The 27,543-nt window shown below is 45.4% G+C and overlaps 1 protein-coding gene across 2 annotated transcripts in view; it reads left to right on the top strand.

Moving 5' to 3' along the window:
* The window catches only part of LOC138174635 (class I histocompatibility antigen, Gogo-OKO alpha chain-like), a 529,286-nt gene that overhangs the window by 499,841 nt on the left and 1,902 nt on the right, over window positions 1–27,543 (top strand). The window contains exons 1-2 of one of the 2 annotated variants that reach the window (XM_069104996.1): window positions 26,589–26,726; window positions 27,266–27,542. The exons of the other annotated variant lie outside the window; for it this stretch is intronic. Coding sequence (XP_068961097.1) covers window positions 26,663–26,726; window positions 27,266–27,542 — 341 coding nt within the window. The 5' untranslated portion in view covers window positions 26,589–26,662. Of the gene's footprint in view, window positions 1–26,588; window positions 26,727–27,265; window position 27,543 lie in introns of those variants that run through there. 2 annotated transcript variants of the gene reach the window in all.

The following is a 27,543-nucleotide window of genomic DNA, read 5'->3' as shown; positions in this document are numbered from 1 at the left end:
TTTGCTACAGTTCTTTGTCGGGCCCTGAAGGTCCTTTTCCTGAGAGGGTCTGGTTTGTTCTCAGCTCCCGGTGCAGATACTGACACCAGTCACTGCTGTTCTAGAACCATGGTCAGCGCTCATGGGAACCTTCTGTGATTAGGGGTGGGAATAAGAGGGAAGCTCTTCTCTTCCCCTCCCCCCTCCCCCCAGGATATCCCTTCTCTGGGGCTTGCCTTGGACTGTTCTCTCCTAGGTCCTCCTCAGAATGGTAGAATCAGGACATGCTCTCCCTTTTCTTCCAATTCCCCAGGGCATGACCGCTGGTCCTTGACCAACAGCAGGCCATTTCCTGTGTGGCATCATTTTATTCACACATGCCAAGTCAGCAAGCATTCCACTTCTTCCCAACTTGGTTAACTATGTTGTTCACACTTCATTTGATGGCCCTTAATTGCCTGATAGGGCACTGTAGTGCAGCATCAGGGCCACACGTGGCCCTCTAGATCCTCAAGTGTGGCCCTTTGACTGAATCCAAACCTCACAGAACAAACATCCTTAATAAAAGAATTTGTTCTGTAAAACTCAGATTCTGTCAAAGGCTACACCCGAGGACCTAGAAGGCCACATGTGACCTTGAGGCTGCAGGTTTCCCTCTCCTGGTTCAGAGTTCCTCCATGGAGAGGGAAATAAGAAAGATGGGAGTCCCAGAGTAGCGAGGAACAGAATGTTATGGGACATATGCTTATCTTGAATTGAAGTGCCCTTAATAAATATTTGCAAAAGAAACTCTCCCCATCAACTCAAAAAATTGCATCTTATGCACCAAGAGCCATAGTAGAAGATGAAGAGCCAGAGAAACTCTCCAAAGTCCAGCCAAGAGTCTCCACTTTAACTTCACATATACTTAGATTTGGAATGGGTGAAATGGCACGATAATCATCTGTGTAATGGGCATTATATTTCTTGCCTTCTCAATGGGTGAGGGAGGCTGGGAAGAGGGAGATAATTGGAAACTAAAAAGAAAAAGGAAAAAAGGTCAGCGAAGGCAAGGATGGCTGTGTGTGTGTGTGTGTGTGTGTGTGTGTGTGTGAAAATATGAATGAGGAATAAGGAATGAGAGAGTCCAACGATATGTAGACAACATAGAAACTAAATGTAAATATATCATGGCTAATTTCTTTAGGAAAAGAGTTGGAATGAGTTAGGCACTGAATTGAACTGTTCACATTTTAACAGAAAAGAAATGACAGGGTACCAAAGAGGGAGTCATTCCTCTTCAAAATATTTTTTCAAGCCTTAGTTATCTCTGCCTCTCAGTCTCCCTGCCCCCACCCTATCCATTAAGCAATAAAGAAAAGAAAACCCTCCTCACAAATATGCACAATTCAACAAAACAAATTCCCTCCTTGGAGAGGTCCAAAAAAGCTCACTTCATTCTGCATCACGTGCCTCCTCTCTCTGGCAGGAGGTGCCTAATGTGCTCCATGTTCTGCCCTCTGCCATGGCTGGTCATCTCATTGCTCAGTTCTGAAGACATTTAAAGTTTTTTTCCCCTCTAATATGGTTGTCTTTATCTACATTGTTCTCTGGGTTCTGCTGATTTCGCTCTGCATCAGTTCAGAGAAGTCCTCTCAGTTTACCCTTGCATTGTAGTCATTTCTCAAGTTTCAGGGTTATTAAATTACACTCACATGCCACTATTTATTTTTTAGCACATCCCCAGTAGGTGTGGCCTCACTGTGTCTTTGGAACATTCCCAATAGCAGATAGAATGCCAGGGTGTGGCAAGTATTAATATTGCACCCGAAGATTTGTGAAGCTCTTTACCTGTGGAGGGGGTGATGTCACCCATGTAGGGTGTGGGTCTGACTCCCAGAGAAGAAGGAAATCTCAGCATCTGCTCTGTCTGATTCTCCAAGGGAAACTTTGATTCTTGTAAAGGAGGAAAATTAGGAAATTAGTGACAGAGGTCAGTCACTCTACTCTCCTCTGAGATCAAGTTAAAATGATAGCTAACTACTCTCTAAACATTATTATTCTAGGGGAAGTAATTTTAAGGTTCAAACTATGCTCCTGATTGCATAGTTCCTTAACTGAGAAGGAGTGTCCTAAGCTATGTGTTTGAGGTTTGTCTCCCTTCCCAGAAAATGCCTGTTCCATGAAGGACACATGTAGTAAATGAACCAATTTATCCAAGCAGATAGGAGGTACAGAGAAGAAAATGTGCTAAATAATATACAGAACTCTCCAGAGGAATTGAGGGGGGAGAGAGGAGAGGGAGAGAGAGGGAGAGGGAGAGACAAAGAGAGATTTCTACCTACATTCTACTCCAAGGGAAATTCTCCAGTCTCTAGAGTAGTGATATGGTGATAGGGAGATGAGAGAGGTACAGTTCCTCAGTATGTTACATTCTGCCTAGTCTTTCTCTCCCTTCAGGCCTTCCCTGAGGAGAATGTGAACCTGTCTTCGCTCTTAAAGCCTGAATTCAGAAGACCAGGGTCTGTCTCTTTCCTTGCAAGAACACCTCAACACCACTCAAACTCAGAGCACTGAATAATTCATTCCCACCAGTCTTCCTCCAGTTCTTCCTCCTCCTGGCTATGTTTCTGTCTTTCTCGAGACTTCAGAGCTGTGTACTCTCTCCTGCTGGCTCATACTGGACTTTCCCTTGGTGCCTCAGGCTTCCTTACCCTTAAGTAGTCCCCTACTGTTCAAGTAGACTTTGAAGTCTGCTCACTAGAGGCCTCCTACCTCCATCAGCAGGTACCTCCATTTTTGTGAATGTGCTGAAGCTGGTCTGTTTTGATTCTCCTCCTGGCTCTATTCCTGACTTCAGACCTAGGTTCCCACAAGAGGCACCTTCATCCCTCACCTACTCCCCTTTCCTGTGGAGGAGACAAGGTTCCAGAGTCTGGACTGGCATAGTCCTGTTTGTGAATAACACCAACATCAAAAGGAGCCAGGTAAGCATGATTTCCAATGGACACTTTCCATTTTGTACTGGAAGCCTGTGCTCTCACCATCTTTGTAGAGGAACCATTGTTCATGACCCAACCTATACGAGGCAATTCTGGACAAGGGTGATTGATTTCATTTTTCCTTTGGGTGCCATTAGAATGCTAAAAAAAAGCTTATCTCCTGCCAATAAAGAGAGTATTATACAAATGTGTTTGAAGGGTGGCTCACACCAAAATTATCTCATTTGATCCCTACAACAATTATAGCTGAGGAAACCAAGGTTTGAGGAAGGTTAAATGACTTGCCCAGGGTCACACAACTAGAACATGTCAGAACCAGAATTTGAAATCAATTCATCATCTTTTTGAGTTCAAATCTGACCTCAGACACTTACTAGTTATGTGACCCTGGGCAAGTCACTTAACCCTTTTTAGCTCAGTTTCCTCAGGTGTAAAACAAGCTGGAGAAGGCAATGGCAGACCTCTCCAATATCTTCCAAGAAATCCCCAATTTGGGGCACAGAGAATCAGACACAACTGAAAAACAGCTGACTGAACATCCTGATTTTAGGTCCAGGTCTCTGGCCACCACACCACCCTGCTGTCTGTGTGATGTGTACCGTGCCTTGCTCATGGCTCCTTTTGTTTTTTCCCCAAAGTCTTTTTGTTTTGAAATGTTTTTCAATCTATATAGTTTGAAGACCATGAATATTTGGAAAAGTGACATCTATTTAGAGATGATTCTCAAGATTTTACCCTGGATGTTCTATTCAGGCAGATGTGAGCCCACAGGTGTGAGGCTGCAGGTATGAGCTGGCAGATGTGAGCTGGCAGATGTGAGCCAGCAGATGTACACCTGCAGGTATGAGCTTGCAGATGTGAGCTGGCAGATGTGAGCCTACAGGTATGAACGTGCAGATGTGAGCCCACAGGTGTAAACTGGTAGATGTGAGCTGGCAGATGTGAACTTGCAGATGTGAGCCCGCAGATGTGAGCCCACAGATGTGCACCTGCAGGTATGAGCTGGAAGATGTGTGCCTGCAGATGTGCACCCACATTTGTGGACTGGCACATGTGAGCCCACAGCTGTGAGCCCCGCAGCTGTATCTCAAAGCAAGACTTGGTTCCAGGTCAGCTGATTTGCCAGCCCCAGAGAACATGGAGGGTTTTGTCTTGACAGGACCTGGTCATTTGGGTAACCAGCAGCGCCTGGTGTGTTGTCCTCCCAGCTGCCTGCTCAGGTCTTTCTAGTCAGCCAGCAGATGCCAAATGTTTGCCACGTCCAGTCCCACGCTGCCCAATTTCTACCTCTTCATCGCCTCATTGGCAGCATTCAATCAATCAGCCTGGGCTCCTTAAAAATCCTTAGTCAGTAATTCCTGGTGGCCTCCCCTGGATCCAAATGGTGGCCAGAAGCCCCTTCTCTCAGCCTATGAGATGATCCACAAGCCTCAGCCTTGTGCTCAAAGTTTCACTGCTGCCATGATGGGCAGAGATCTCTCATGGAGGTCTTTGGGGCTCTTCTCTTGCATTTTGGCCATTTCCTCTGGTTTCTTTTTCTTTTTGGAAATAAGACAGTTTCAATTAAACTAAACAAATCTAGTAGCCTAAATCTTTGTCAGCTTACTTGGTGAAATGAAATCTGGTCTAAAAACATTTCTGTAAACGTTCAACCAGAAAGCATGGATAGTTTGGGTTTGAGTGGGATCAAGGGAGACAGTAGCCTGGGAAATGAAGTGCCAGAGGAATTTTGCAGAGGGTCTCAAAACTGGAGTTTATCTTGGGAATTCTTGTGACCATTCATTACTAGGAATGTGAGGAAGGCTATGGCATCAGGCTCCCCCAAAGTTAAGTCAGGGGAGCAGAGTAACAGATCATCTATATACAGGAAGGATACAGAGCCATGGGGAAGGACAAGAGAGGCAAGATTATCGTGCAGAACTTGGAAAAAGAATGAAGGAGATTCAGTGAAACCTTGAGGGAGGACCGGCAAGGTGTACTGCCATCCTGCCCAAGTAAAAGCACAAAGGTATTGGCAGGAAGGGCACACAGGGCTAGAAAAGAAGACAAGGCTGAGGGAGACAGCAGTGAGCACAGCAGCAGATGGAGGAGTGGGGGATTACAGCGTGCAGTCTAGGGACCACAGCGGAGTAAGGTAGGACAATGGCATTAATGGCACGGAGGTCTTGGACAAGGCACCAGCCTCGGTTACCAGGCTTCCTGATGGGGAATGTGGGGGTGCTGCAGGAAGAGTTACAGGGGCCAGCTAGTCCCTTTGAAATGTAACTCTGGGGTAGGGGCAGAGCACCTTCAATGGCAGCACAGGGAAGTGGGTACTGGGAGAGACATGGGAGAGGGCACTTCTGTGAGTGTGGGTGTGGCTGTAGAGATGCATCCAGCATCTGTGTGGTCCATAGCCCATAGGTGGGGTGGGACCTTGGCAAGGTATCTCAGGGGCCTTGGACTGAGGCAGGAGGGATAAGGCAGCTACATGCATGGGGGTAGGGGAGCAGTGATCCAACCAAAGGCCAACAGGGGTGAAAATGAGCACAGCAGAGAGGAAGGATAGAATATCGTGACCCAGTAGGTGACAAGGGACCTCAGGGAGAAGGAATAAGGTGTGTTGGAAGTGGTCTTGTCTGAGAATGACAGGGAGAGCGAAAGTTTGTAAAGCTCAGAGCGGCTTGTTAGCTGCTCCCATAACCACCAGGCTATTATTACTCTGGGAAACGGTGAGGATGGAATTGCAAGGATCCAAGACTGACAAGGAAAACCTTGTGTCCATCAAGGCTAGGATGCCCTGCATTTCCATGCACACCTCTCCTAGTTGAGAGAGGGACAAAGAGGGACAGACAGGGACAGGATCCTGCAGCCCTTCCCTGGAGCTTGTGGGGGAGGGCCTTAATGTCCCTGGAGCTGACATAATTCAAGATGATCTTTAGTCAATTGACACCAGAGCTGGCAATATTTATTGCCATCAGATCAACAGTGACTTGACATTTAAGAAGAGATTTTGTTAGCTGGATCCCCAATTTTGGATTCTCACTGACCCATGGCCAAATTATAGCCAAAGGATATTCTTTCCCTTCATAGGAGACTTGATGTGAGGTCTCTTCCCCCAGAGCCACCTGGGAAAGAAAAGCAGACTGCAGCCAAATAAAGGGAGTCTGAGAGATTGGAGCAGGGATTTGGGGGATAAGACTCAGTTTGCCTCCTGACTAGATGATTCTGATTCCCAGGTCAAAGTGGCCTCCTCTGGGTAGTGAGGGAGCTCAAGCAGACAAAGGTGGTTGGTAAGGTCATTTATTACTCTATTCTCACAATTTTCATGACTTTTACAATATTTAACAAAACTAATAATGACACCATGAAACATAATGCTAATGTGGGCTTTTCTAAGCCAACTTGCAGCTCAGAGATCCTCATATACATATACAGAGCCCACCACTTCTCTGGGCCTCATCTTCTTACTGTAAAGAAGGATTTTTATCTCTAAAGTCCCTGTAACAGGTTACTGGCCTGTAGGGTCCCCAGGGCATTGGCAGATGAACTGGAGGACTTTTCTCCCAGAAGGGGAACACTCCTTCCTAAGTGAAGGCAAGGGGCAAAGATCCCTTCACTGAGAAAAACAATTGCCCCCAGAGGCAGGAAAGTGACTTATTTCCTCTTTAGACAAGTCCTCAAGCCTGCATAGCTTCTCTCCACCCAAACTGTTACTAAGTAGGGAATATTCTCCCCCATGAAAAGAAAATCCCTTTTCATCCTATGAGGCCATATCCTGTACTTTCCTATCTTCATACCTTTGTCCACACCATCCCCTAGGCCCATTACTAAAAACCCTGTTCATCCCATTAAACCCTCCTCAACAAATACCACCTCTTCCTAGATGGCTGGCCATACCACTTCATTTGGAAATGATTATCCCATCCATAAGTGTCAAATAGAACGTTGTGGACTTCTGTTTGCTGTATTACAGCAGCTTGTATGTTAGAGTGATTGACTCTAGATTGGAAGCTTCTTGAGGGCAGGGCCCAGGCTGTACTTACTTACTTCTGCCACACCCAGGTTTTCCATTGGGTGGGGGCCCTTTTGAATTATATTAACCAGGAGGAGAACTCCTGGGCATTAGGAAGAGCTCCATCCTCCAAGTCCTGGGGGAGCTGCAGAGTCCCCCTCCCCCAGTGCTTGGATGGTGGCAGTGACTGCAGTCTCCCAGCAGCCTCCCTGCTTCCTGCTCATCTTCCCCAGGTCCTCAATCCAAGGACAACGTCCTCCAACCCCAATCACCCCTAGACTAGGGAGTTTCCTTCACTGGCCCCCAGAGTTGTCTATCGTCTCACAGGTGTCTTGGGCAGCAGTCAGGGTGATGACTGATGATTCTCAGACAGATCCTCTCCACCCTGCCCCACTCCATTGTAAGACCAATGCCTATAGCCCCAGTCTCCCCTGCCCAAGCAGGATTCCTCCCCAGACATAGTTTCTCTTCATTCCTACCCCAACCTCCCCTTCCTGTAGTCCCCAAATTCCAAGCAGAGGAAAAGTGAAATGGCTTGGGAGCCTTTTTCCCTAGAAAGTACTGCCAACGCCACACTCATAATTCCCCCTCCCCCGTCTGAGTTCAGTGGGGCATGAGCTTCCAGGAATGGCCTCACCTGGCTCTCAGGCTCAGCCAGAACCCGCTTGTGAACCTTTTCCTCCACCCCTCTTTACTCCTGTCAGAAATACTCATTTTTACACCAAGATCTTCTAGGAAATAGACAGGAGAGTTGTGAGGATGTAAGCAGGGAGATAACTGGCAGCAGGTCAGCATGTCTCACCCCAGGTGCCCACCATGAGCAAAGCCCTAGGTGTACCAGCCTCATGAAGGCTTCAGAAATAGTTGGCTTCTGCCCTTGGAAATGGGGCCAGAAGGGCAAGGGAGAGAGAAGGAAGAAACTTTGAAATGACAATGTCTTCTAAGCAATCAAATTACAATGTATCCAAATGTACTCTATAATGTATCAACTACAATGTGTGAAAAACGTACAATTGCAATGTATCAAAAAACATATATGACAAGATGAGAAACCTTAGGCCTGGGATGACCACACTGGCTTGTCACCCAGCAAGGTGGAGGAAAGGGAAGGAGAGCCCAGGTTTCTCCAGTTTCTTTTGCTTTACAAGGAGGGAGAGGTGACCTCCAGGAGTGGGGAAAGGAGGCGACCCTCGTTGTACAGAACTTTTGTTTGATCTAGTTTGTCAGACGCATCCAGTGAGAACACGAGATGCTGAAATGTCGCTGGTTACTAGTTGGACTGATAAGGGAAATTCCTATTCCGGGAAAAAAGAAACTCAGACTTTCTTTTAAAACCAGGAACTTCCCAGTCTGTGGTCAAATTCTGTGATGATGTTCTGACCTGAAAACGTGAACCTTGGGCTTTTCTTAGCTCTGAGTTAGGGGAAGCAGGGATGGGAGGGAAGTTCTGAATAGCCTTGATTTAGAGGAGGGAAATTGTGTATACAGTGCTTAACTGTGTTTGTGGTTGTACAACTTCAGCAGTATGGTAACCACTAGGTATCTCTTTGGAGAATCATGCTTTTAAATACAGGAATAAAACATACAATGAAAGCCAGTTACATGGAAATAAAGATGTGATTCCCCACCACAGCCCTCTATCCAAATTTATGGATCCCCTGATATCCTTCCTGGGATCCCTGGGGTGAGGGAGGGGTGGGACTTGGACCCCAAGTTCAGATTTACTGTAGAGTGGGAGAAAAGCCCCTGCCAACCTCCAAATAACTCCTGTTACTGTAGCCCCTCATTGACGGGTAAGACCTACATCTCACCTTCCCCCACCCCTTGCATGTGCCCCATTATAACAATCCTAGGCCCATGTCCAAGCTTAGAAGGTGGAGACTCATCAGCCTTGGAAATGACCTTTGAAAAGGCTCCTGGGCCTTAGCTCCACTTGGAGCCACATGTGGGAGCAGTGGCTTTGATATCTTCAGACCTGCTGTAAGTTTGTGGGTCTGGATTGATGTGTGTGGGATGCAGATGTAGCATGCAGGGAAATTTCAGGCAACTCTAGTGTTTCCATATCCTTCCATATTGCACATTCTTGCTTCCTCTCCTCCAGTCCGGAGCAGGCATCAGCAATAGCCTTTGTCTTCCCACAAAGTCTGCTTTCACTTGCAGAGGTGTTTTTTTGGGGGGGGGGAGTGGGGGGAGCAGTGAGCCCAGCCTAGGGCTGCAGTGCAAACAGCACAGTACTGTACCATGAAGTTAACAGAGGGGGTTTATGGAACATGGATTCCTTTCACAATTCTTTATGTAAAGTCAGAATTGTGTGATTGGATTTTGTGTAAGACAAAAACTGTCTGCATAAGAATTCCACTCTCAGTAGGACATTTGGAGCACCCCCTCCTCTCTAGCAGGAACTCCCCTTCCTCCAGACTACCCCCTTCCTGCAGGATGAACCCAGGTCTCTCTGCTCCCCAGCAAAGTGCTGCTCCTGGGTGACTTATCCTCTGTGTTAGTGTGTGCTTTGGAGATGGAGATGGGGGCCTCTTCCTCTTGTCTTGGTAACCACCTCCCCCATCTGCCAAAAAAGCTTGACATTGAACTGATTCCCATGGCTTACATAGTATTCTCAGCATTGGAACTCATGAAGTCTGGCTGCCAAGGGGCCCCTCCTTAGACATCAGTTGGGTACCTGGAAAGGACTTACCTTATTGACAGCCAACCCTCCACTGAGGGAGTGTGGTGCTGTGACTTCAGTCATGGAAAGCAAGGGTCAATAGGGGCCCCCTCCCTCCTCCCAGGAAGGACTCCTTCATGGCCAAGGACTGTCCCAAAACAGAGATCTTTGTCATGGGTTTTGTTTTTTCTTTGTGTGTAGGGGAGGGGGAAGTTGAGAGGAAGCGGGGGGGGGGAGAAAAGAGAGAATTTAGAATTAAAATATTAAAAAAATTATTTAAGGAAGATACTAAGTACCTCTTCATTGCCACATTCACTGGCTTTTCCACAATCATCCTCCTTCTGGACTTCTTTGCGGCCTCTGACACAGTCAGTTACCCTCACCTCCTCATTGTCACAGTCTCTTCTCTCTAAGTTTTCCTGACAGCCCTGTCTCCTGTTTCTCCTCCTACCTCTCTGACTGCTCCTTTCCAGTCTTCTGTGCTGGGTTTCCATCCAGGTCATACCTGCTAACTGGGTGTCCCCCAGGGGTCTGTCCTGGACCTTCTTCTCCCTCTATATTATTTCACTTGGGGATCTCATCAGCCCCCATGGCTTCAATTCTCATCTCTGTGGTGATGATAATCCTATCTACTTGTCAGCCCTAACTTCCCTCCTGACCTACAGTCTCCCATATACAATTACCTACTAAACATCTACAAATAGATGTCCTGTAGACACCTTAACCTCCACACGTCCAAAACTGAATTCATTAGCTTCATCTCTAAACACTTAACCCTGCTACACTTCCCTGTTACACTCCAAGGCACCACCATTCTGGGTCCTCTAGGATCCAAACCTAGATATCAAGGCTGGACTTCTCCCTCTTTCTCACCTCCCATAGCCAGTCTATTCCCAAGGTCTGTTCATTTTTCCTTGGTAAAATCTCTCACATGCCCCTTCCTCTCCTCTGATACTCTGGTCCACGTCACCACTCCTAGGAGATTCCCTTAGTCTGTGCTTGGTCTGCTGCCACAAGTCTCTCCTCACTCTAGTCCACCCTCCCCCAGCTGTCTCTTAAGGCAGGATTGAGCATGTCCCCCCCTCTATTCTTTACATTCCAGGGGCTCTCTATCACTTCCAGGATCCAATAGAACAACATGTGGCTTCCAGCCCTTCAGAGCCCCCCGTCAGCTCCCATCCCATTCTTTCATTTCATTACATTGCCACCACCCTGATCTCGCCACCTTGGATCCAGTGACATCGACCTCCCTGCTGTTCCTCCAGGAAAACCCGCCATCTCCCCTCTCCCTGAAGAACTCAACGCTCCACCTCCTCATCTACTTCTGGTTTCCAGGACAACAGCCAAGCTGGGAAACCATGTCAATGGCTCAAAGCAAAGTTGCCTGGACCAGTCAGAGCCTGGGGATAATTTTCCTACTTTTGGGGGTAAAACGAGCCCATCCTCTATGGAAGGGAACCCCCAATAGACACTGGTCTGACCACATGTATCCTCTGATGCCTCCCATATAGCCTGTGTGCAGGCTAGACCACAAATGTCCATCTCTCCCTTCTAGTGTTGAGGCCTGACCCCTGTCAGGTGGAACAAAGGGTCCTACAGGGTTCTCTGCTGTGCAGAGCTGAGGTGGGATGAGGGTCTTACCTTCCAAGGGGTCATTCCTTCCATAATGATTGTGGGGAGGGGGCTACTAGGAAGGGGAGGTGTTGTCACTTGGTACTTCTTTCAGTGTCCCTATAAGCCTGGGGACTGATCTCAGGCAGTCAGTCAATAATCATTTCCTAAACACCAACTATATGGCAGGCACTATATTAAAAACTGGGGATATAAATACAAATAAAAACCAAGAGAGTTGCTCCCCTCCAATGGTTATAGTCTAACGGGAGCTGAGAACACACAAATGAAAACTGAGTGGGGAGGGGGTATGGAAGGAAGGGGCAGAGGAGGAGGCACCCGGGGAGGGGGAGGGATGGAGAGGCCCACAACAGAGCAGCTGGTTGGAAATTTGGAGAAGACACAGCCTGGGTCCCTGTCCTTCAACAGAGCCTTTGACCCTGCCCTCCAGTCAGAGGGTCCAATCAGAGGGACAGGGGTTACTGAGAAGATGTGAGCCCTGAGGCTGATTCAGTCTTGCAGGATAATGAGATTTCCCCTGGTAAGTTTCCTGGGGAAGGAAGGCCTGATGGAGAGGTCCAGAGACGTGCAGTAGCCCTGTAGTTGATGAGGAAATGGGGAGAAGCCTGTGCTGAGGCCTCCCCTGAAATAGAGGCCCTGGAGACCAGGACCCTCCCTCCCATCACAGGCCTCCTCCTCCAGCCTTTTCAGAGGCCCAGCCAGGAGAGGGAAAGGCCCAAAACCTCCAGCCCAGGAATTTGTAACCAGGGGTCTGTAGACTTCTATCTAAAGATGATCTTGATTAGCTACATATTTATAGACCAAAACTGGCTCTAGTGGAGTTGACATTTCAGATATAACTGATGGGTCTAGAGCCCCAGAGGCACAGGGCCCACCTTCCTGCTGATGTTAACAGCTTCTCTAGGCAGGTTCCCTCTGCCAAATTCTGGATGGGAATCCGGCTGTTCACTGAGGCTGAGGCCGAGGCCCAGCCCCTCCATGAGCAGGGAGGGCATTTTACTCAGCTCTCTCTGATAAATGGTTGGAACATGGTGGTGACTGCTGGGCTTTGCACATTCTCCATCTTCACCATCATCTCTGTGTGTAGTCCCAGGAGGCCATATTGGATGTTAAGGGAGGCTCTGCCTCTGAGAAGGTCACAAACAAATGGGGGACTGGTTCAATAATAGGAAAGCTATTAGCATAATTGACCATATCAATGACAAAACCAATAAATAATATCATTATCTCCACAGAAGCTGAAAAGGCCTTCGGCCAAATACAACATCTGTTCCTATTAAAAACACTAGAGAACATAGGGAAAATGCAGCTTTCCATAAAATAAGTGATATTCTTCTAAAACCATCAACAAGAATTATCTGTAATGAGGTTAAGTGAGAATCTTTCCCCATAAGATCATGGGTGAAACAAAGATGCCGATTATCACTACCATTATCTCATATTTTACTAGAAATGTTAGCTATAGAAACAAGAAAAGAAAAAGAAACTGAAAGAATTAGAATAGGCAACGAGGGAACAATGCTTTCACTCTATGCAGATGTTATGATGGTGTATTTAGAGAATCCTACTGAATGAACTAAAAAACTACTTGAAATAATTAACAACTTTAGCAAAGTCACAGGGATAAACCACACAAACCATTAGCATTTCTATATTTTATGTAATACCAACAAAGCCCAGCAGCAAGAGAAAGAAAAATTCCATTTAAAATAACTGAAGACAATATAAAATATTTGGGAGTCTACCTGCCAAGACAAATTCAAGAACTACATGAACACAATTACAAATCACTTTTCACACAAATAAAGTCAGATCTAACCAACAGGAAAAATATTGGTTGCTCGTGGGTAGGCTGAGCTAATATAATAAAAATAACAATTTTACCTAAAACATTTTACATATTCAGTGCCATGCCAATCAAACTGCCAAAATATCTGTTTCATAGAGGCAGAAAAAAATAATAGAAAAATTCATGTGGAAGAACAAAAGGTCAAGAATATCAAGGGAATTAATGGGAAAAAAGGCAAGGGATGGTGGCCTAGCTATCCCAGATCTAAAATTATATTATTAAGTAGTAATCATTGAAATGATTTGGTTCTAGCTAAGAAGTAAGAGTGGTGGATAAGTGGAATAGATTAGGTACAGAAATGACTATAGTATCCTACTATGTGAGAAACCCAAAGACTCCAGCTTCTGAGATAAGAAGTCACTATTTGGCAAAGACTGTTGGGAAAGTTGGAAACAATATGACAGAGACTAGAGAGAGACCAGCATCTCATACCATATATTAAGATAAGGTCAAAATAACTACATGATTTAAACATAAAGGATAATACCATGAGCAAATTGAGAGAGCAGGGAATAGTTTACCTCTCAGACCTATGGAGAATGGAAGAATGTATGAATAAACAAGAAATAGAGAGCATTATGAAATAAAAATGGATATTTCTGATTACATTAAATTAAATGTCTCTGCCCAAATAAAACTAATGCAACCAACATTAGAAGGAAAGCAGAAAGTTGGGAAACAATTGTTATAGCCAGTATTTCTGATAAAGGCTTCATTTCTCAAACATATAGAGGAACTGAGGCAAATTTATAAGAATACAAATCATTATCCAGTTCCTCAATGGTCAAAGGATATGAACAAGCAATTTTCAGATGAAGAAATTAAAGCTATCTATACTCAGATGAAAAAAATGTTTTAAATCTCTATTGAATAGCGAAATACAAATTAAAACAACTCAGAGGTACCACCTCACACCTATCAGATTGACTAATATGAGAAGACAGGAAAATGATAAATGTTGGAAAGGATGTTGGAAAATTGGAACACTATTGCCTTGTTGGTGGAGTTGTGAACTGATACGACCATTCTGGAAAGCAATTTGGAACTAAGTAAGAATCAGAAGCACAAAAGTGGTTATTATCCTTTAAAGCAAAATAATAGAGGGAGGGAAAGTTGAAGAAACACACAGTTTGCAACAGTGGAGCAGGAAAGGAGTGTGCAGCTTTCAGAGATTTGGTGTACAGCACTGCATTTACTCTGATTCTGAATGGTGCATCTGGGTCAGAACACTTGCAAATATCAAGACCGTTTTGACAAAAATGATGGGAAATTCAGAAGCAGCTAAATGAAAAATGAGAACTCCACAGGGTCTACCAGCCGGATAGCTCACCCATCTCTAAGAAGGCAGTATTCAGCTCCATCAAAAGTAAAGGACAAGCAAAGCTTCGAGAGATGCAGGATTCCTGGCTCAGTAAGCAGGCAGATGAAATTCATTTTCATGCTGATAGTAACACTCCAAAGCACTTTTATGATGCCCTGAAGGCTATTTATGGGCCAAAGTCCTATGGTGCATCTTAACTACTCAGTGCTGATGGAGCCACATTGATTAGTGATTAGGACATGATCCTGGAGAGATGAGCTGAACACTTTCATCATGTACTCAACAGATCATCATCAATCAATGCTGAGGCCACTGATCATTTACCTCAGGTTGAAGTCAGTCCTTCTCCAGCCAAACTTCAGAATGAAGAAGAGATTTTGAATGTCATTAGGCTCCTTTCAAGTCACAAAGCACTTGGTGCTTATTCTATTCCAGCTGAGGCGGGGGTGGGAGGGGTGGGTTATGATCATACAAAAGCTGGCTGAAATTTTCTAGGTTACATGGCAAGAGGAGGTTATTGCCCAGGAATTCAAGGATGCCTCTATTTTCCATCTCTGTAGAGGTAGAGAAAATATATTTTCCTGCAATAATCACAGGGGGTCTCTCTCTTGGTTACTGCTGGTGAAATTCTTCCCAGAATCCTCCTTAAGTAGTCTGATCCTTCACCTGGAAGATGGCCATCTACCTGAGAGCCAGTGTGGCTTCATGTTTGCTGACCAACAACTGCAGGAGAAATGTCAGCAGCAGAACAGAGGTCTGTACACAACGTTTGTAGACCTGTCAGTTACAAGCACTTATGGGACATTATGTTAAAATTTGGTTGCCAGGGGAGTTCAACAATATTGTATGTCAGTTCCATGACATCATGCTCAGCAGGGTTCTAGATAATGGACAATGCTCTCGTGCCTTCCCAGTCACCAGTGGAGTGAAACACGGCTGTGTGCTTGCTCCCATGCTTTTTAGTATGATGCTTTCAGCCATGTTTTCAAAGGCCATCAATGAGGACATACATGGCATCAAGGTCAGCTGCTGCACTGATGGTAAACTATTTTTTTTTCTTTTTGGACGGTGGAAGGCAGGGTAATTGGGGTCAAATGACTTGCCCAAGGTCACAAGGCAAGTAAGTGTTTGGTGTCAGAGGCCAGATTTGAACTCAAGTCCTCCTGACTCCAGGGCTGGTGCTCTACTCATTGTGCTACCTAGCCACCCCAGATGACAAACTATTTAACATGAAAAGGCTTCAAGCCAAATTAAAGTGGAGGGAGAGTTGGTGCATGATGTTTTTGTTCACAGATAATTGTGCACTAAATTCAGCCTCTGAAACTGAGATGTAATAAAGTATGAATCAATTCTCTGCTGCTTGTGCTAATTTTGGCCTAACAATTAACACCAAGAAAACACAGGTTTCTTCATCAGCCAGCACCACACTATCCGTTTATGGAACCATCAGTTATGGCAAGTGGAGATGATCTGAATGCTGTGGATAAATTCACTTACTTTGGTAACACTTTCCAGGGATGTATATATTGATTATGAGGTTGAGGCATGCATTGTCAAAGCTAGCTCAGTGTTTGGGAGGCTCTGAAGCAAGGTGTGGGAGAGAAGAGTCATTAGACTGATAACCAAACTGAAAGCTGATAGAGCCACAAGTGTGAGAGACACTGTGGCAGTCACAAGATGTCGGAGGGGGTGCACATGACCTCTGAGGGGCAGGAGCTTGGAGATGTGGAGTCCGACTCAGCCAAGCCAAAAGGGCTGACATGGCATTGAGTGCAGGGCCGTGGGAGGCGAGTTTGCCAAGTTGGGAAAGGCTGATGTGGCATTGAACGTGCCTTATCAACACGGAATCCTTGTAACACATACTCCTTTGCCCTGCACTCAGGAGAATGCACGATTGGCTCCCACATGGCAGTAAGAAGAATGACAAGGATATTAGGAAAAAAGCAAGGAGAGGCTCCCTCTCTCTCTCTCTTCCTCCCTCCCTCTCTCTCTCTCTCTCTCTCTGTCCCACGGTTCCACTCTGCTGTGTTTTGATGGCCACACTGTTAGGATGTAACTGAATAAAGAGCAGCCTCGCTTGGCAACCTCCGTGTCCTTGGGTGTTCTAGGGGGGAGAGTTCTTCTTGGAGACAAGAAGCCGGAGACATCCGAAGACCGGGTATAAGGTAAGACAAGGCCGGAGCTGGGAAGGAGAGCCCAGCAGAAGGCCTACAGAGCCGTTGTGCCGACTTCATTGTTGTATGCCTGTGAAAGCTGCACAGTCTACCAGCGTCTGCCAGGAAACTGAACTGCTTCCATTTGGATTGTCTTAGGAAGAATCTGAAAATCACCTGGCAGGATAAGGTACCAGACACTGAGGTCCTTACTCAAACTAAACTGTCAAGCATTCAGACTCTGATTCAAAGAGTGCAACTCTGATGTGCTGGTCACATTATTCAAATGCCAAATACATGCCTGCCTAAAAGACTATTCTTTGGAGAACTCACATAGGGCAAGTGCTCACATGGTGGTCAGAAGAAGCAAGACAAGGACACTCTCAAGGACTTTGCAGTTCATTGCCTGACATAGGAGACTCTGGCCCAGGACCACCCACCATGGCATGCCCACATCAGAGAAGGAGCTGTGCTATATGATCAAAGCAGAATTGAAACAGCTCAAAAGAAAAGTGAGGTGTGCAAATTTAGAGAATCCACCCCAAATGTTCACATGGACTATTCATGCCCTACAGTTGGTAGAACATTCCAAGTTCTTATGGTCTGCTCAGCCACAGACAGCTATGCCACTTCATACAAGAAGAGGGGGTAAAAACTAGATGAGAAAAAAAAAAAACAGCAACAAAGCAGTTGAAGGCAGTGGCCCAGCACTGGATAAACTCAGGAATACAAATGGGCAGGTAAAGGATACTCCTTTTCCACCAGCACTGCAGAGAAAACTGGAAACAGTTTGGGATAAATCAGGTTTAGAACACTAGCTTCCACTCCTTACTACATGGCACTCAAAATGGAGACTGTACCTGACTATAAAAGTCACTGATTGAAACATTTAAGCAGGAACATGGAGGAGGAGAAGGAAATAGAACTCCTAGCTTGGTAACTATACACCTTCTAAAACCAGATGGAGAGCTCCTTAGGGGAGCTGGGCTAATATGGCAGAGTAGAAACAGGACTTCCTCTCAGCTCTTACTCCCACCTCCTCCAATTCATGTAAAAAATGACTCTAAGCAAACTTTGGAGCCACAGAACCCACAAAATGACAGAGAGAAGCTAACCTCCCACTGATGACAGACCAGCCCAGCCCACCTTGCTTGAGGCAGAGGTTTTAGCCTCAGGGTGTCCACAAACAGCCACAGCTGTTACAACTTCAGATCAACAGCACTGTGGCTGTTTCCAGAATCATAAATTCATATACACTAAGGACAAAATGAGAGGTCAGTGCACTGTGGACTTTGGGAACCAGGAGACCCGGAGTGCAGTCTGGCCTTTGCCCCCTGGAGGGAGAAGCGGCTGAGGCTCTGCGGCCATGCAGCCACCATGGCATAGCTGCTTCAGAGCTCCTGGCCTCCAGATTATAGGGGGACCTAGCAACCAGTCTTAGGGGTAATCACTCCCTTTTTAACCTGCTTGGATCTGGATCACTGTCTAGGGTTGAGGTCCTGGGGTGCATGACCAGATTGCCAGAACTAGGGGAGGCTTCAGAGAGGGCACCCAACAAATAGCTCCAGCAGCTGGGAAAACCCCAGAATTCTGGGACCAAGCAGAGTTCTACTGTGGCAAAAAGCTCAAAAGTCAAGTACTTGAGAGTCAACATGAATAAATGAGGGAAGCAAAGCAAACAGAAGAATCCAACATTAGATTCCTTTTTTGGGGACAAAAGGATCAAAGCATGGAACAGGAGGAAGACAACCAAGTCAGAACTCCTGCACCAAAAGCTTCCAAGGAAAATATGAATTTGTTACAGGCTATAGAGGAGCTCAAGAAGGATTTCAAAAACCAAATAAGAGAAGTGGAGGAAAAAGTTGGAAGAGAAATGAGAATGATGCAAGGAAATTATGAAATGAGAGTCAACAACCTAACTGAAGAAAATGACACCTTAAAAAAAAGACTAATTCAAATGGCAAAAGAGGCTCAAAAAGCCAATGAGGAGAAAAATGCCTTAAAAACCTGAATTTGACAGATGGAAAAAGAATCTCAAAAGCTCACTGAAGAGTATCATTCCTTCAGATTTAGATTGGAGCAAATGGAAGCTAGTGACTTTATGAGAAATCAAGATACTATTAAACAGATCCAAAGAAATGAAAAAATAGATGGTAATGTGAAATATCTTATTGGAAAAACCACTGACCTGGAAAATAGTTCTAGGAGAGATAATTTTAAAATTATTGGACTACCTGAAAGCCATGATCAAAAAAGGAACCTAGAAATCATACTTCACAATATTCTCAAGGAAAATTGCCCTGATGTTTTAGAACCAGAAGGCAAAATAGAAGTTGAAAGAATGCATTAATCACCTACTGAAAAACATCCCCAGAAGAAAACTCCAAGGAATATTATAGCCACGTTCAGGAATTCCCAAACCAAGGAGAAAATATTACAAGCAGCCAGGAAAAAACAATTTGAATGTTGTGGAAACACAATCAGGATAATACAGGATCTGGCAGCTTCCATCCTGAGGGATCAAAAGTCTTGGAATATGATATTCCAGAGGTCAACAGAGCTGGGATTAAAACCAAGAATCACCTACCCAGAAAAACTGAGTATCATGTTTCAGGGGAAAATGTGGTCATTTAGTGAATAGAGGACTTTCAAACATTCATGTTGAAAAAAGCAGAGGTGAATAGAAAATTTCACATTCAGATACAAGAAGAAAGAGAAGCATGAGAAGATAAACAAGAAAAAGAAATCATAAGGAACTTATCAAATTTAAACTATTTACATTCCTACAAAATGATAACTGTAACTTATGAAACTTTTCTCAGTATGAGAATACTTGAAGGGAATAGAAATGTATATACATATATATGTATATGTATACATACATACATGTCTATATAACAGGATATATGGAGCTATGAATATATATGTGACTGTGTGTATATATGTGTACAGGTATACATGGAGGGCACAGGATCAATTGAATCAGAAGGGATGATACTTAAAAGGTGAAATTAAGAAGTGAGAGAGGAATATAATGAGAGGAGATGGAGAGAGACAAAAGGGGTAAATTATCTCATATATAAGATGCAAGGGTAAACTGTTACGATGGAGGGGAAGAACAGGAAGGGAATGAGAGGGGGATGATAGAAGGGAGGGCAGGCTGGGGAGGAGGGAAGTTGGAAGCACACACTTTTTTTTTTTTACATTACATAATATTTTTTTTTCTCAAATTGTTTATTACTTAGGGAGCTGTACGTTTAATATACACCTTAACAATTTTATTAGTATGGTTCCCCAATCTGATGTCCATAATACTTCATTCAATATGGCCAAATACAAACAGTGGAAGAATACATTAAGTGTGAAAAGAAAAGTCCAGTGTGAGTCAACATGCATTTTGCACTACATTTGCAATCGTTTTTTTAAACATGTACAAATTACATGGATGTGTGCTCATCACTACCGAGTCTCTGTATAAAACTCAGTTGGATCAGAGGCAAGCAGGGGCAAACCTCCTCACACACCTGAGTCCCCAAGATCAGCCATGACGAACTCAAGCGCACTGTGGGGTCTGGTGCTAACCACAGCTTTCTGCTGTGATTCAAGTTAAAGTGAAACTTCTGTGAACCACCTGATTCTCAAGAACTCCGGGCTACATTCGGGTATTTAGATTTGCTTGCAGAAGGACAGCAGAGGTTTCTGAAACCAAAGTCCTTGCGAAAGGGTAGTGGTCTAGAAACGAGGACTGCAGTCTTCCAACATGCTGTCTGTTACACAGCTGGAGTGAAGGTGGCTTTCCTAGAATTTTTTGTCTTCATGGGTATTCACAGCCCAACCAAGGACATGAATCCCTTTAGCTGACCCCCTCTTCAAATAAGCCCTAGATACAAAATCCTTCTGCGTAAGGAAAGCTGAAATTCCACAAAGGTGCCACAAGATATTATGCAAACAATATGGAGAACTAGACTTCTTTCCTTGTATCAGAACCATGAGGGAAACACAACTGTATGTCAGGTGCCCTGAGGCACTTTTCACATATATGAGTGTGTGTTTACATACACCTGGACCTTTGTATGCATATATATGTATGAGAGACAATAACTTCTAACTAAGCAATTGATCCATTAGCATGATGAAACTGTCCCTACCCTGTTACCCAGAAATACCACTACTAGGTCTATTTCAAAAGATAATTTGGATAAAAGAAAAAGAGCCTTTATGTTTTAAAACATTTCCAGCAGCCCTCTTTGTGGTGGTGAAGACGTGGAAATCATGGGGACAGCCTTCAACTGGGGAATGGCTGAATAAGGTGTGTTACATGATTATTATCAATACTACTGTGCTCTAAGAAATGATGTAAACATGGAAAGACTGGAAGGAAACAATGAAGAGAGAAATGAGCAGAACCAGGAGAACATTGTGTACATGAACAGAAATAATATTTAAGAACAACTTTGAGTGACTAAGTCATTTAGACTATTATGGGAACCCCAATGAACTGCAAAGGACCCATGAAGTAAGAAGCTATCTGCATCCAGAGGAAGAACTGAGAGATAGAAGTGTGTATGGAATGATATTACACAGACACACACACTCACATATACACACAAACTCACACAGACACACACACAGGGACACACACACTTACACAGACACACACAGGAACACACACAGATACACATTCACACACATTTGTGTCTAAAGGTGTACATTTCTAGGGTGGGGGGAGGAGAAGAAAAAAAGGGAAAAAATAATATTATAACTTTGTTATATATTTACTAGTAATATCAAGTTGTAACAAATAGATTTTTAAAATATTTTTCCTGGAATTTATTTAATTTTTAAAATTTTCAACATTCATTTCCACAAGATATTGAGTTACAAATTTTCTACCCATCTCTCCCCTACCCCCAACACAAGAGAGTGGGCCTATTGAACACCCTTTCCCCCAGTCTGCCCATGTTTCTATCCCTCCCGTCTCTACTTCCCCCTTTCCCCTTTACTTTCTTGTAAGACAAGATAGATTTCTATACCCTATTGCCTGTATATCTTATTTCCCAGTTGTATGCAAAAACATTTTTTTAGCATTTGCTTTCAAAACTTGAATTCGGATTCTTTTCCCTCTTCCCTCCTCTCCCCACACTGAGGAGACAATAAATTCAATATAGGTTATACATGGGGAGTTATGCAAAACATTTCCATACTAGTCATATTGTGAATGACTAACTGTATTTCCTCCATCCTGTCCCACCCCCCACTTACTCTATTTTCTCCTTTGACCCTGTCGCTTTTCAAAAGTGTTTGCTTCTGACTATCCCCTCCCCCAATCTGCCCTCCCTTCTATCATCCCTCTTCTTATCGACTTCCCCCTATTTTCCTGTAGGGTAAGGTACCCAATTGAGTGTGTCTGTTATTCCCTCCTTAAGCCAAATGCAATGAGCATAAGGTTGACTCATTCCCTTTCACCTCCCTGCTCCATTGTAACAGTTTTCTCTTACCATTTTTTTGTGAGATATTTCACCCTATTCTATCTCTCCCTTTCTCCTCCTAATATATTCCTCCCTAAACCCTCATCATCCCTTCATATTCCCCATTTTTGGGGATCTCCTTCAGCCGGCTGTTGACACACCTCTCATGATTTTCTTGCATAATTCTCATTTCTCTTCCCAATTTTTCCTCCACTTCTCTTACTTGATTTTCAAAAGCCTTCTTGAGCTCCTCCATGGCCTGTAACCATTTCATATTTTTCTTGGAAGCTTTTGATGCAGGAGTTCTGATTTTGTTTTCTTCCTCCCATTCCATGTTTTGATTCTTTTTGTCCCCCAAAAAGGAATCTATGGTCTGATTGCATTTTCTGTGCTCACTCATCTTGCCAGTCAATTGCTTGGCCTTTGAACTCTTTGCCATGGTAGAATTCTGCTTCCAGAATGGAGAGAGCTATGTTCCAAATTGCTGGGGTTTTTGCAGCTGCTGGAGCTATTAGGAGGGTGCCCTCTCTGCAGCCCTCACAAGCTCTGGCACACTGGCCATACATCCCAGGACCACCACCCAAGACCGACATCCAGATCCAAGCAGGTTAAAGCAAGAGATTGCCCTCTGAATGGTTGCTTGGCTCCCCCTACAAACTGCAGGCCAGGAGCTCTGGAGGCAGCCATGGGGTGACAGCTGCACGGGTGCTGCACCTCCTCTGCTTCTTGCCCTGGGGGCAGCAGGTGGACCCCACTCTTCTGTACCTACTGTTCCAGAAGAGTTCCACACTGACCTTCTGCTTTGTCTTTGGTGTTCATGGGTTAAAAAGTCTGGAAACCACCACAGCTGCTGGTGATTCACTCTCCTGAAGTCTGCTCTGGCCACCACTGGTCCGTGCTGCCCTGGGGTCTGTAATAGTAATGGAATTTAGAGATCGCCTTTTATTGGCTTGGTTTTTAGATTGATTGTGTTAAAACCCAGAGCTTGTGAATCCCACTTGTGGGATGGACTTCTTGATGTGAAAAGAGAGGGCTGAACTGGGAGGAGCTGGTGACGTAAATTTAGAGAGGCACAAGTAGAGAGAGGGGCAGAATAATATTTTGGAAGCAGCATCGTGGAGGCAGAGAGATGGAGAGGATTGCTGAGAGCCACTTTGAACTGCCCAGAACTTTTGAGAGCTGCCACCCAGAGCTTCCAAGGACTGAGGAGACATGGCTATTATGCTGGTACTTTGTCTGTTTTGATATTGTTTTGCCAGATTCGTCCACTGGTGAAGGACTGTTGTTGCAGAGGTCCTGGAACCTTGCTGTTGTTTCAAAGCTCCAGAGACTGTTCTGCAGACAGAAAGTGAATTAATGAGGACACTGGCAATGTATCTTGTGGCCTTGCTAAGCTTTGTCTTCCCAGGAACAAAGATTGCTGAGAACTTGCCTCGGGTCAAGATGAAGAAAAGACCTCTCTTTAGGTATTAAATACTGTGCTTAAGCTTGTTGTAACTCTGGGGTAGATGGCCTATTGAGTTGTGATCCAAGGGTGGGGTATTTTTAACTTTTTTTTTGTGCTTTGTGATTGACTAAATGAATGTACTCCCTAAGGGTGGAGTAATGTTTACAAGAGGGACTTTGTGATTGACTCAATGAATGTAATGTCCAGGGGTGAAGTAGTACTTGGAGATTATTTAGTTACATTTGGTGAACGTTGTATTTTGAAATCTGCTGTATTTTGATTTTCTCTGTTATTAATTTGTCACTGAATAAAATGGAGAGCAGCTATGCTGGTATTCTGAACCTTGGGAAGTTGCCTTTGCTTTGCATTACAGGGTCAGAACCCTGGGGCTCACAGGAGACTGTGTTTGGCTCCCACCTGAGTGTGATAGAACTTTCCTGTTGTCCTGCCAGGCTGCATTCAGCAGATTTGTTTCTCTCTGTCACTTTGTGGGCACTGTAGCTCTAAATTTGTTTAGAGTCATTTTTTATATGTATTGTAAGTGACTGGAGCAGGATCTCAAGCCAAGTTCATGCTTTTACTCTGCCATCTTGGTTCTGACTTCCCCCTTTGTTTTTGCTCAGCCATCTCGGCAAACCAAAGATGACACATTGCCCCCTCCTGACTTGATGTTTTTTTGGCCTTTAAACTTAATTTGGTTTTAAGATAAAATACCTTTGATCAGTCAAAAGTGCCCTATTGTGGGCAACATAATTTGGGCTATCATTAGTTAACTAACACTAGTGCTGGCAATATTGGTGCTAATTTTTCTAAATAGATTCACGCTTCTAGGGATGTATACAGAGTGTTTGACCACAGATTTGATCCTTGCCCCCTGAGCTAGGCTAAAGGGAATTTCAGTCTTCAATAAAACTAGTGGGAGTCCTTTGGAAGCTGCTAATTGGGAACTTACCTGACCCGTCAAGATTAAGACTCCAGGAATAATGGATCCTAAGGTGCCTGAGTCAATATTATTGGCAAGGTGGGGTCCTGTTCTGCCTTTGTCCCACTCCATCTGTTCCACTTGAGTCCTGGAACCTTAACTATAGATCTGAAAGTTTGGTTAAAGGAGGCAAACAGGCTAGGTGATATACATTTATATCATTTATTCCCTTAAAGCTAGCACATACATGCTGCACGGAGCCAAAACACAATTTCTGACTGTGTGATACAAGAACGACAAAGTTTCTGTCCCTCTGATTTGGTCTCCATATGCTTACAAGACAATTGATAAACTAGTGTCAGCTGGATCCCAGGATACCTGAGCTTTCCCCACACAGCACATGCCTCTAAAGATAAGAGAAGTCCCACTATTGAGCCTTATCTAGTCTTTGAAGTTGCTGTCACAGGAAAGGGCACATTTAGAGCAAATCAAAGCAGTCTGATCGATCACTTCAGGTTTTGGCCCTTATTGGAGTTCAAACATTGTCCACTGAAAATATATCAAAGGATACATCAGATCTGACCAAAACAAGTCATTTATATCCAAAGAGACAGAGAACTGATACAGATGTGAACCAAGAGCCATTGCCAATAGCTGGGTGCTGAAAGGATGTGAAAGTTTCTAAAGTCCTGCCAACTATAAATGACCACATGAAGACAGGTCTCGAAGCAACCGTAAGAGAAAGTCATGTGAAAGTAACCTTGCCATTTCTTGTGAAGAGGTAAATTCTGTGTATGCCAATAAACATAATGCTGAAATGAGAAGAAAGATTCTTCTGACCCACAAGGTGCCAAACAGAAAAAGGAGAGAACAGAGTTGTTGATAAACTTCATGAAAGGAGACATCTGGAAGTTCTCAAAAATGGGACACGGATAACACTAGAGTTAATATTCTGTTAACTATCGAGCAATGTTTGGCAAAGAGAAGAAACCAGAGTTGTTTATCCAAGGGTAGATAAGTGTGGACTGTTGGTCTTCAATTTCCTAATCTGTAACATAAAGATTATCTCCAAGCTCCTCTCCAGGGGTAACTTTATGTTCTCTATGAAATTTGAAGTTTTCTGGTTTCCTAGTTGGGGTGATGAGACAAGAGAAAGGGAACATTTTACCAATTGTGCCCAGATTCATTGTTTCTGGGGGAAAAAACGTCACTAGGGGGTCGGCTAGGTTGCACAGTGGATAAAGCTGGGGTCAGGAGGACCTGAGTACAAATCCGATCTCAGACATTTAACACAAAAACTAGCCTTGTGAACTTGGGCAAGTCACTTGACCCCAATTGCCCTACTTTCCCCCTCCAAAAAAAAAAGTTGCTAGAAATTCTCACCTTCCTATCTCAGGAACAAGCTTAGGCTGACATGGTGCTCTCCATTTTAAGAACTTTCTTTGGTTGTGATTGAGTTGTGTCTGACTTGTTATGACCCTATTTGGGGTTTTCTTATCAAGGAGACTGCAGTGGTTTGCCATTTTCTTCTGCAGCTCATTTTTTTTTCCTGAGGAGGAAACTGAGGCAAACAGGGTTAAGTGATTTGCTCAGTTTCAAACATGTAGTCTGAGTTCTGGATTATATGTAACTCAGGTCTTCCTGATTCCAGGCTCTGAGCTCCAACCACTGGGGGCTCCAGATGCTCCTTTTATGAAAGGGGAGACAAAGGCTTCTATTGTGATTCCAAATTCCATTTCCCGGACTCTGATTTGCTCTTTCTTCTCGGGTCCCTGGCTCGCTCACCTACCCGGCCTGGGGAGGTTACCGGACTTGCCTTAGTCACAGCTAGGATGGACATGGAGGCGTCCACCCGCCCCCCCACAAACCAGCCTGCAGATTTCTTCAGTCCTCAGATGCCCAAGGTTTGGGTCGGGACATTCTCTTCCAAACTTCTGACCCTTCTTTTTCTCTGGTTCAGGCTGGGAGCACAAGAGCCTTGCGCTCCTTGGAGTGATGATGGGAGGGTCAAGGTTAGGGTTAGTGAAAGAGCCAAGGTCTCCAAAGCTGGTGATTTCCTTTGCATCAGTTTCACTTTTGGTTTCCTAACCTGTGCCGGCTCATTCCGCCCAGTCACCAATGACACATGTCGTCTCCCATTTGTTATTGGCCGGCGGGGCCTCCGTGAAGCCAATCAGAAGTGAGGGATTCGTCTCTTTATAAACGCAGACTTCTGACAGGTCTCCGCCCTCCTGGGCTCCTCTGAGCCTGGAGCATGGGGCTTCTGGTGCGCTCTCTCCTCCTGCTGGGGACCCTGGCCCTGCCCGGGACCTGGGCGGGTGAGTGCGGCCCCCGGGCGGACGGGAGGGGGGGATGGGGCTTCCTACAGAGAGCTCCCCGACCCCAGCCCGGGGGGGGGGGGGGGGGGGGCCCGTGCGTGGCTCTCGGACAAGCACAGTGGGGAGTCTTGGTGTCGGCTCTTTAGTGGGAGGGGCGCTGAGGGGGGGAGGACAAGGAGCCGGGAGGGAGGAGGGGGGCGTTAAGAAGCTGCAGAGCTGCCCCCCCCCCCCCCCCAGGGGCGAGGCCGGAACCAACGAAAGATACGTGTAGCTCAAGGGTGGCCGGGGGGGGGGGGACGGGGGGTGAGGAGGGGGAGGCCCCCGGGACGGGACCGCACTAGAGGAGCGGGCGGGGAGAGGTCCAGGAGAGGGGCCCTATGAGCCGTCTGTGAGGTCATTGACGCGTTCCGCTGATCTCCAAGCGCTGGAGTCTCCTAACGGGAAAGGGGGAGAGGGAGGAAACATCTGGGGACCGCGGGATGGAAGGGCAGTCAAGGGTCACGTACGGCCTCGCCCTGACCCCAGCCGTTCCCTCCCAGGCTCTCACTCCCTTCGGTATTTCTTCACCTCCGTGACCCGGCCTGGGCTCGGGGAGCCGCGCTTCCTCGCCGTAGGCTACGTGGACGATCAGCAGTTCGTGCACTTCGACAGCGACAGCGAGAGTCCGAGGGCGGAGCCACGCGCGGCGTGGATCGAGGGCGTGGGGCGAAAGGAGCTGGGGTACTGGGAGCGGCAGACGGGGATCCTGAGGGAGGCAGCACAGGTGTTCGGAGCGGGCCTGGAGACCCTGCGGGGCTACTTCAACCAGAGCGCTGGC

Source organism: Petaurus breviceps, unplaced genomic scaffold, assembly GCF_028583685.1.
Source record: "Petaurus breviceps papuanus isolate PSGF00001 unplaced genomic scaffold, PetGlider_PUasm1.0 689, whole genome shotgun sequence".
Taxonomy (NCBI): domain Eukaryota; kingdom Metazoa; phylum Chordata; class Mammalia; order Diprotodontia; family Petauridae; genus Petaurus; species Petaurus breviceps.
This window is presented reverse-complemented; position numbering and strand designations above follow the sequence as displayed.